This window comes from Carassius auratus, unplaced genomic scaffold (genome assembly GCF_003368295.1).
Source record: "Carassius auratus strain Wakin unplaced genomic scaffold, ASM336829v1 scaf_tig00214400, whole genome shotgun sequence".
NCBI classification, from domain to species: Eukaryota; Metazoa; Chordata; class Actinopteri; order Cypriniformes; family Cyprinidae; genus Carassius; species Carassius auratus.
Window position 1 is genome coordinate 782501 of NW_020527643.1, and position 10569 is coordinate 793069.

Genomic DNA, 10569 nt, shown 5'->3' on the forward strand with positions numbered 1-10569 from the left:
GCAAGCTGCAAGAACAGCTTACATTTCCAATAATCTGCAGTTTATTCGACGATACAGACCCTAAAATACAGACTTTATATATGAGACACATGGTATTCAGTCATGTATATATTGATTGTATTAAAAAATGTATGGAGAGAGAGAAACCTGTATGAGTTCATTTTAGAAAAAGTGTTTTGACCAGAGTACCTGTAAACCATACTTCGTAACAGACTTATAATTGGTGAATGTACAGATACAGAAAGTACAGATACCTTAAACAGCATAAACAGTTTGGAGAGCCAATCATGTTTTTCTTAAATCTAAATAAATCATAATACCTCAAGATTGCAATAAATCAAATTCGACACAGCAGCCTTGTACAAACTACAAATCTACAAACACTGAAATCTCAGCTAAGCTCAAGTACTCAAAGGGTGTAAATCAACCAATATCCACTAAAAGGTCTCAGCCATGCCCTCATTTCATATATACCATATTTTCCGCACCATCGGATTATAAGGCGCACCTTCAATGAATGGCCTATTTTAGAACTGTTTTCATATATAGGGCGCACCGGATTATAAGGCACACAGAATAGAAGATACTGCAGTCAAACGTTTCACTGGGATTGCGTTATACATCCAGTAGATGGAGCTGTGATAAAGGGAATGTCCACATTTTGACAGAGCGCCTCGATCCATATATAAGGCGCTCCAGATTATAAGGCTTTTAAGTGTGCCTCATATTGTGGAAAATACGGTAAAACTCCTGAGGTACAAAACTATGGAAGCATATGTGTAGCAATAATCAATTTGGAATGTAATATGAAAATGAAATATGTAAAATGGCAATGCATTTCTGTTTTTACATTTACATTTTCCAACACAATTGTGCAACGTTTGGTGCAAAATGAAAATTAAATTACATAATTGTCATTTGCCATTTCACACACTAGTTTTAATACGTAAAATGAATACTAATTCTAATGCTTTATAAGTTGAAAAATGAAAATGTATTACAGAAATTATTAGATATGTATAACATGTTCAAGCAAAAACTGTGGCAAAATTATCATTCAAATGCTATTTTCCTTAATTGCATTAACACTCACAGTCAAACTTACGATTGCGTTTTCGTTCAATGTCCCGCAATGAATGTAGCAAAATTCAATGTGCACATTGAAAATGCATTCCAAGCCTGATCACGTCTCCGCCACCTCGCGCCATGTCAATCACTGTGTGAACAAGGCGGGGCTTGCAGAAGATCAAGAGACTCAAGACTCAAGAGGATTCAAGTGACAGAACATGGATAAGACCAAGATCATGTTTTGATCATTTCGGTTTATGGCTTCAATATTTAATTCACACTTGTGGGCGGAGCTGAAACGCTCCTTTCATCTGATTAGTCGAATCGCTCCACCTTCAGCACGGTCTTTTCATTCTTTCAGGCAGAATAAGAGTCTGTGCGAGTGCGGCTGTCTGAAATGAATGTCTGAAACCACCGATCACTGTTAATTAGCATAATATTTGAATATTTTGGACCATAAATCGCACCTAAGTATAAGTTGCATCAGTCCAAAAATACGTCATGACGAGGAAAAAAAAACATATATAAGTCGCACTGGACTATAAGTCGTATTTATTTAGTTCCAAGAACCAAGAGAAAACATTACTGTCTACAGCCGCGAGAGGGCGCTCTATGTTTTCAGTGTTAGACTACAGGAGCACTGAGCAGCATAGAGCGCCCTCTCGAGGCTGTAGACTGTAATATTTTCTCTTGGTTCATTTCTCTTGGTTTATGTCAAATTCATTTTGATAAGTAGCACCTGACTGTAAGTCGCAGGAACAGCCAAACTATGAAAAGAAGTGCGACTTATAGTCCGGAAAATACGGTAAATATGTTGTCTTTCTCAAGCCCAACAAAGAAGACTAAAAAGAGAAACATCATTCAATTTAGTATGTAATAAAACAAATATTAGTAATTTATTTAAGAAATGTAAACTATTTTCACAATTTATGTCGCACACACATACCTAGTGCCTTATGACTTAAAAGATGAGAGTGCTAAATGTTACAGACATGGAACTGTTCAGTCTATTATTGATTTTTATTTCAACTTCCACGGAACTATATGCACTGTATTCATTTGAAAATGCAATCATAAGTGTCTTGACTGTGAGTGTTTACATATTAAAACTAGTGTGTAAAATGGCAAATGAAAAATTATGTAATTTAATTTTTATTTTCATTTTGCACCAAACGTTGCACAAATGTATTGGTAAATGTAAATACAGAAATGCATTGCCATTTTACATTTTGCATTGTCATTTTACATTTTGCATTGTCATTTTGCATATTACATTCCAGATTGAATATTGCTACCCATATGATTCCATACAAAACAAATGTAGAACTGTCAAGTTGTGTTATTGTCCTGTAGATGGCGATATTACTACTTGTGTAGCAGAAAAAAGTTAGAAACCAAAGTTAGAGTACATATTTAAAACATTTAGTCAAGTAGAGAGTAAAATTTAATATTGTTGATATTCAGAAAAACTACAAAGGAACCAAAATGTAATTATGTAAAAAATAAATAAACTTTTGATCATAAATATCCAGCCACAGCCAACTTTCCCAGATTTTTGTCAGATTTGTTTATTTTTTCCATGAAATCAGAAATCTCTAAATTTCTATTGATACAAATTCTATTACTGGTTGTTCAGCTGTCTTCAATTATGTCTGAACTTATAATAGTTTGGCTAATGGTCGTTTTTCTGCTGTATCAAATTTGAAATTTAGAATTATAAAATTTTCCCAGTTATCTACATTTCTGGTGTTATTGTTTATACAAAAAGAACCCATGTGATGTAGCCAGAAAACATTTTAGCAGGGCAAACAAAATTCCAAACAACTTGCCAAACCAGGCCAATCATAAAAAAAATAAAATCTGTTGAGTCCTGTTATTTATTGAAACTCCATGTCTGCTGAATTAGACAGTGAAGTAACAACCCTCACCTGTGCCTCTACAGTAGTGATTTTTCGAGTTTGCTCTGCTGTCTGACTCAGGAGACTGGTCCCAATCTTGATCATGGTCACTGTGTGGTTTTGAACTACATCATTTTGAATTTGGGCCATGTCTTGTTTGAGGTTCTCCTGGATGTAGTTCTCCAGCTGTGGATGAAATCAGATTATTTGATTTATTTATACCGGTTGTATCTGAAGTCAATGATACCACTATCTGCACCTCGGTTTACCTATGTGATACCACTTTATCTGTATCTCTTCATGTATAGGTGCATCTCAGTAAATTAAAATGTGAAAAGGTTAATTTAAGTAATTCAACTCAAATTGTGAAACTCGTGTATTAACCCTCTGGAGTAAGGCTATTTTTGGGGCCTGGAGAAGTTTTGTCATGCCCTGACATTTGTGCTTTTTTCAGTCTAATCTCACTGTAATCAGCACAAATTGGGCTATAATATGTGAGCAGCATATATGTACATGAATGTGTTTTTGAGAAAAAAATATCTTATGTGTTAGTGAAAAACTAAAATGTTAAATCACTTGAATAAGTCAATAAAACACATAAAGAATATTGATTCCCGGGACTTTTGAGAATTGGAGCCTGAAGCCTAGAATTTTTCTTTCTAAATGATGTGAAAATAATCTTGTTTACTCACTCGCAGAAAACAGTAAATTGATTTAAATTTTCTAAGACACTTTTTGTTGGTAAAAGTCATATGCGAGTAGGCATCAAGTATCATGAATATCATTGTGATTTACACCTGAGAAGACAAAGGCCTGCATAATGAGCCTTTCAGTCAGCTGTGTGACCGAGAGGGAGGAGTTACAAGAAAGAATGTGAGGACAACATAAATCTATATAATTTTATGTTTGTAGTTTATTTAGAATATATTTAATTATCCCACAACATAATTTTATATCCACTTGGGAGTGCAGTTAAACAATTTATTAGGAACAATCAATGCTGACTTTCAAACTGAATTTTTTGCATCATTACTCCAGTCACACAATCCTTCAGAGATCCTTTTAACAATCTTATTTTCTACAAAAAAAATAAAAAAATAATAATAATATCATTATTATTATTATTATTATTATTATTATTATTAGAGATCGACCGATATGGGTTTTTCTATAGCCGATGCCGATGTTTAGATGTCAGGCTCAGCTGATGGCCGATATGTGCTGCAGATTTTTAGGGTCAATATCTTGAAGTTTTCCCCTTCATTTGCATGCCAAATATGTCACACTAATAATAAGTGACAAGTGACAATCATTTATTGAGCACTGACTAGAATCTCTAGATCTCTCGAATCTTAATTTTGTGCACTGCACGGTATTAAAATAAAAAATTTATCCAACGTTAACCAAACAAATCAATAAACTGACCAAGTATTAAATATATAAACAGGTTATATATATATATATATATATATATATATATATATATATATATATATATATATATATATATATATATATATATATATATGTGTCAATCATTTACATAAAAGTTTTAAAGCATTTATCAAGTAGAATTTTTCAAGTTTGTTGGAACATAAATGTAAACTTAAAGGGGGGTTGAAATGCTATTTCATGCATACTGAGTTTTTTACACTGTTAAAGAGTTGGATTCCCATGCTAAACATGGACAAAGTTTCAAAAATTAATTTGTACGTTTGAAGGAGTATTTTTGTTCCAAAAATACTCCTCCTGGTTTGTCACAAGTTTCGGAAAGTTTTTTTTCGAGTATGGGTCTGTGAGATGTTAGATGGAGCGGAATTTCCTTATATGGGTCCTAAGAGCACTTCTGCCGGAAGAGCGCGCACTCCCGTATAGCAGAGCAGAGACGAGACATTCACTGACCAGAGCGAGAGCGAAATGTCACAAAAGAAGTGTGTTTTTGGTTGCGAGGGCAGGACAACCCTGCACAGATTACCAAAAAAAAAAAAAAAACATCAAGGGACCAGTGGACAGAGTTTATTTTTAAAGAGCATCGACGGAGTTGTGCAAGTGTTTTTGTTTGTTCCCTGCATTTAGAAGATGCTTGTTTTACGAACAAGGCCCAGTTTGATGCCGGATTTGTATATCGTTTATTTCTTAAGGATAATGCAGTCCCACCGAAAAAGGGTCACGATCGAGTGTTGGAACCGCAGGCTGTGAGTAAAACTGCTTCAAATATCTCTGTGTTGTTAACTTAGCTATCGGCACGTAAGCACATCAAGTAAACAACATGCGATGTTGTCATCAAACTGCACTTTCCACACGTACAGCTTAAAAAAAAAAAAAGACGACATAAAGTGGAACTTAGTCATTTTCCAAAACCGCTAAGTGTAACGGGGGTCAGCGAGTTAGTGCTGTGCAGGTAAACCTCCCCGATCTCAAGAGACGCACTAGCAACAGAAGCTAGTGGCTGTAGCCTTTTAGCCTCCTTGTTAGAGGAGACCCGGGTTCAAGCCCCGCTCGGAGCGAGTGCGAGGAGCGTCAGAAAGGACCCGGGAGAGAGGGGTTACATAAGCAAATATATACAGTTTCAATACATACCACATAGAGATGCTGTTGTAGTCGTTGCTGCTGCTGCTCTCGTTCAGTTTCAGCCTCGGGATCTGATTCTGGATCATAAATAAACGGCTGAATCTGACTGTTAGCCATGGTTTGTTTTGGATGATGTTTTTTTTTCCTCAGGGTAATGTCACAACTTCCAAACGCTCTCAACGCAAAAGCCTACTCGCGCTCGTGATTCTTTAGCTCCGCCCACACGTCACGCCTCCAGCGGCTCGTGTTTTTCCGAAAAAAATCGGCACAGACTATTTTTCTCTTATAAATATAATAAAACTAATGACTTTTTGGAGATATGAAGGATGCAGTACTACTCTATAGGTACTCAAGATTAACAGGAGATAGAGTGAAAATTAGCATTTCACCCCCCCCCCTTTAAATATACATTTAAATAAATACAATTTTAGAAATAAAAATGAATTAAACTGAGAAATATATAAAAATAAATATATAAAAAATAAATAACAGTAGTGCTGCAAACACACTAGCAACAAGCAACGTTTGTGTTTGGTATAAATGACACAGAACATCTAAAGTGCATTCTAATTTCAAACTTACATCGCAGTCTGTTCATTATTCAAATAAAGTACAGTCAACCAAACATATACAAGGTTACACTGGTCAGTTTAAATAGAGCGTAGTATAACGGTCCACTCTGCTGTTATGCCAAGGAAATTTTTGCTCATGTGAAGAGGATGATCTTTTCTGTTTAGTTTACATAAAAAAAAAAATATATATATATATATATATATATATATATATATATATATATATATATATATATATATATATATATATATTTGGATAATTTTTTAATTAAAGAGACGCATTCAGCGGTCTACTTGACGGGAACAGTTAACAAAGTAAAATGATCTCCAACATATGGCGCGCTCTCTTCATTTTATCAGATTATCATAATCACATCTATTCATTTTACAGTCCTGCTACTAGCATTTTATTCATACTAAAACCCTTTTAATTCAGGCGAGAAAGCTTTTTTTCCAAGTGGCTTTTGCACATAATAATAATACCGCTGCAAACGCATTTTGCAGCATTAAGGTTATTAATTGATCGTTAATTTAAACGACGATTGATCATGGAAATTATCGAATATTGACATCCCTAAATGCAAATGAGTTGGATGGAAAACTGGTTATTGTCTGCATCAAACCATGCTTCCGAACAAATGTCATTCACTGTTCTGTGTTCACCGTTCAAGTGAAATTCTCTGACTACCTTTAACTCCCAGGACTGTTGTTGAATCTTCCAAAAGTTTTGGCTTGGGGTGCTTCACATGCAGTGGCAGCAGCACTTTCCCCCGCACCAATAACACTTTAAATCGGTGCTACTAAACACGGATATCGGCCGATGCGATATATAAAAAAATGACAAATATCGGTCGGCCACTAATTATTATTATTATTATTATTATTATTATTATTATTAATATTAATATTATTATTAATGTTGAAAAGAGCTGAGAATATTTTTCAGTTTTTTTAGGGGGGATTAATTGAAAGAACAGCATTGTTGCATTTGTTACAGTTACATTTATTTGTTACATTTATATTATTTACATCATATAAATGCTTCCGAACAAATGTCATTCACTGTTCTGTGTTCACCGTTCAAATTAAATTCTCTGACTACCTTTAACTCCGAGGACTGTTGTTGAATCTTCCAAAAGTTTTGGCTTGGGGTGCTTCACATGCAGTGGCAGCAGCACTTTCCCCCGCACCAATAACACTTTAAATCGGCGCTACTAAACACTGATATCGGCCGATGCCGATATATTAAAAAAAAAGACAAATATTGGCCCGATATATCGGTCGACCTCTAATTAATATTATTATTATTAATATTATTATTAATGTTGAAAAGAGCTGAGAATATTTTTTTCAGGTTTTTTAGGGGGGATAAATTGAAAGAACAGCATTGTTGCATTTGTTACAGTTACATTTATTTGTTACATTTATATTATTTACATCAAGCTTTTGAATGGTATAGTACTGTATATTGTTATTGAAACTTCATAATGTTTGACTTGATTATACATTTAGTCAGGGATTATAGCTTGGAAAAAGTATTTTGAAAAAGTCCAACTAGTAAAATGTTTACACGTTATGTGAAAACTAGTACAAGTATATAAATAAAAAGAGACTTACAAAAATAAAAACTTGAACAGTCTTGCTGCGTTGTTTTCTGTTGTGTGGGCGTATTCAAGCCGCGCACTTCAGTGAAACATTAGAATCGGATTAGAGCGTTCAGCGCTGGGTGTGGTCACATTAGAAAATAATGAAGGGAGACGTGAAAAACAGACATTGTGTTGTTTTCATATGGATTTCTTTATCCCAGAATGTTTATTTTCAGCAGCACTTGTTTAGTTTAAAAGTAGACATGTCAGGCTTTCTATAGAGATATCTCCCATGTCTCTTCGTTGAGAAATTCACTGAGTTACTGAGTTATGTGTCAATTTTAATGACACATTTGTAAATGAAGATCAGCGCAGCTGTTATCACACCTATTTTGTTATCTTTATTTTATAAGTGCACAAAGTTTTGTTATGTCAGTGTACAAAAAGTAGACCCTTTACAGATTCGATTGATGTATTGCTCTTATCTGTACGAAAATTACGTAATTTAAGTTCTTTTTGGGGTTATCAGGAGAAAATACCTCATAACACGTACTGTTACGTGTTAATCGACTCCAGAGGGTTAAATTCAGTGCACACAGACTGAAGTAGTTTAAGTCTGTGGTTCTTTTAATTGTGATGTTTTTGACTCAGATTTAACAAAAAAGCACCAATTCACTTTCTCAGCAAATTAGAATATGGTGACATGCCAATCAGCTTATCAACTCCATACACCTGCAACGGTTTCCTGAGCCTTCAAAATGGTCTCTCAGTTTGGTTCGCTAGGCTACACAATCATGGGGAAGACTGCTGATCTGACAGTTGTCCAGAAGACAATCATTGACACCCTTCACAAGGAGTGTAAGCCACAAACCTTCATTGCCAAAGAAGCTGGAGGTTCACAGAGTGCTGTATCCAAGCATGTTAACAGAAAATTGAGTGGAAGGAGAAAGTGTGAAAGAAAAAGATGCACAACTATCTGAGAGAACCGCAGCCTTATGAGGATTGTCAAGCAAAATCGGTCCAAGAATTTGAGTGGACTTCACAAGGTATAGACTGATGCTGGGGTCAAGGCATCAAGAACCACCACACACAGCATCTGGGAATTTGCTGAACCACAGACAACATCAGAGGTGTTTTACCTAGGCTAAGGAGAATAACTGGACTGTTGCCCCAAGGTCCAAAGTCCTCTTTTCAGATGAGGCCAAGTTTTGTATTTCATTTGGAAACCAAGGTCCTAGAGCCTGGAGGAAGGGTGGAGAAGCTTCTAGCTCAAGTTGCTTGAAGTCCAGTTTTAAATTTTTCACAGTCTGTGATGATTTGGGGTGCAATGTCATCTGCTGGTGTTGGTCTATTGGTCTTTTTAAAAACCAAAGTCACTGCACCTCTTAACCAAGAATTTAATGACCATGGTGTTGGTGTGCTTGACTGACCAGCAAACTCACCAGACATGAACCCCATAGAGAATCTAAGAATGTCAAGATGAAAATGAGAAACAAGAAACCAAATATGCAGATGAGTTGAAGGCCAATGTCAAATAAACTTGGGCTTCCATACCACCTCAGCAGTGCCACAAAATGATCACCTCAATCCCAAGCCAAATTGAGGCAGTAATTCAATAATTAAGTATTTATTAATTTTTTTTTTGGTCTCATGAAGTATTCTAATTTGTTGAGAATTGGTGGGTTTTTGTTGAATGTGAGCCAAAAATCATCACTGTTAAAAGAACCAAAGACTTAAACTACTTCGGTCTATGTACATAGAATTTATTTAATACACGAGTTTAACGATTTTAGTAGAATTACTGAAATAAATGAACTTTTTTTTTTTCCAACAACATTCTAATTTGAGATGCACCTGTATATGATTCTGAGAAGGAGATGCTCTGCTACTGTTTTTAAATGCTGAATGTAGCTTTGAAAATGCACCTGCAATTTATAAGACTACAGAAAATACTGCCTCAACCTCAATTACAGAAATGCATACCCTGTTTGTTAAGCTATTCAACAAGTCACTGTAGACGCAAGCGATAATATTTAAAAAAAATTCATTTTTTTTTTTTTTTTGGAATAGTAAATTAAATTAATGCAGTGGTTCCCAAACCTGTCCTGGCGTACCCCCAACACTGCACGTTTTCTTTGTCTCCCTAATTAAACACATCTGATTCAACTCATCAGCTCATTATCACATGGGTTAATGAGCTGATGGGTTGAATCAGATGTGTTTAATTAGGGAGACAAAGAAAATGTGCAGTGTTGGGGGTACGCCAGGACAGGTTTGGGAACCACTGAATTAATGCATTTAGCATATGCTTTTATCCAAAGCGACTTACAGTGCATTCAGGCTATCAATTTTTTTTTTTACCTATCATGTGTTCCCGATAGTACAGTATGAGACTATCAAGACTTTACTGGTGTAATTTTCAGTTTCTTAAATCTTTGTGCTGAAATGGAAATTTTGTTTAGGCATCTACACTTGAGTTGACACTCCATGAAAGGATTTCAAACTCAGCAGTGTTGAGTGTAAATCCTGGTATGTTGTCTTTCCTGTGTTGTGTTGAGTTCCTGAAATAAGACAACACTCAAACAAACAGGATGGAAATTAGTTACAAGTTTCATTCTCGATGCAAACATTTCTGAAATGCTTAGAAGAAAAGTAAATGACAGTGGCTTGGCACTCTTTGTTTGTTTGCTAAGGGTGAAAGACTAATTACTACTGCACTTTAGCATGACTATTTTTGAATTTGTGACTAATGTAATCAGGTTAATTTTGTTTGCCTTCCTCTTTTGATTCCACCAAGCCTTTTTCTGGAGCCACTTCACGTGAAGGGTGTCATGACGTACTGTATAATCGTAAATGCAAGCTGATCTAATCAAT

At 35.2% G+C, this 10569-nt stretch overlaps 2 protein-coding genes across 4 annotated transcripts in view; one reads left to right on the forward strand and one right to left on the reverse strand.

The window, feature by feature from the left end:
• Positions 1-10569, forward strand: part of mcph1 (microcephalin 1) — a 111361-nt gene that overhangs the window by 54711 nt on the left and 46081 nt on the right. The gene's annotated exons all lie outside the window — the stretch shown is intronic.
• The window catches only part of angpt2a (angiopoietin 2a), a 38876-nt gene that overhangs the window by 24608 nt on the left and 3699 nt on the right, over positions 1-10569 (reverse strand). For both annotated transcript variants that reach the window (XM_026257632.1, XM_026257633.1), the window contains one exon: positions 2997-3152. In XM_026257632.1, coding sequence (XP_026113417.1) covers positions 2997-3152 — 156 coding nt within the window. The remainder of the gene's footprint in view (positions 1-2996; positions 3153-10569) is intronic.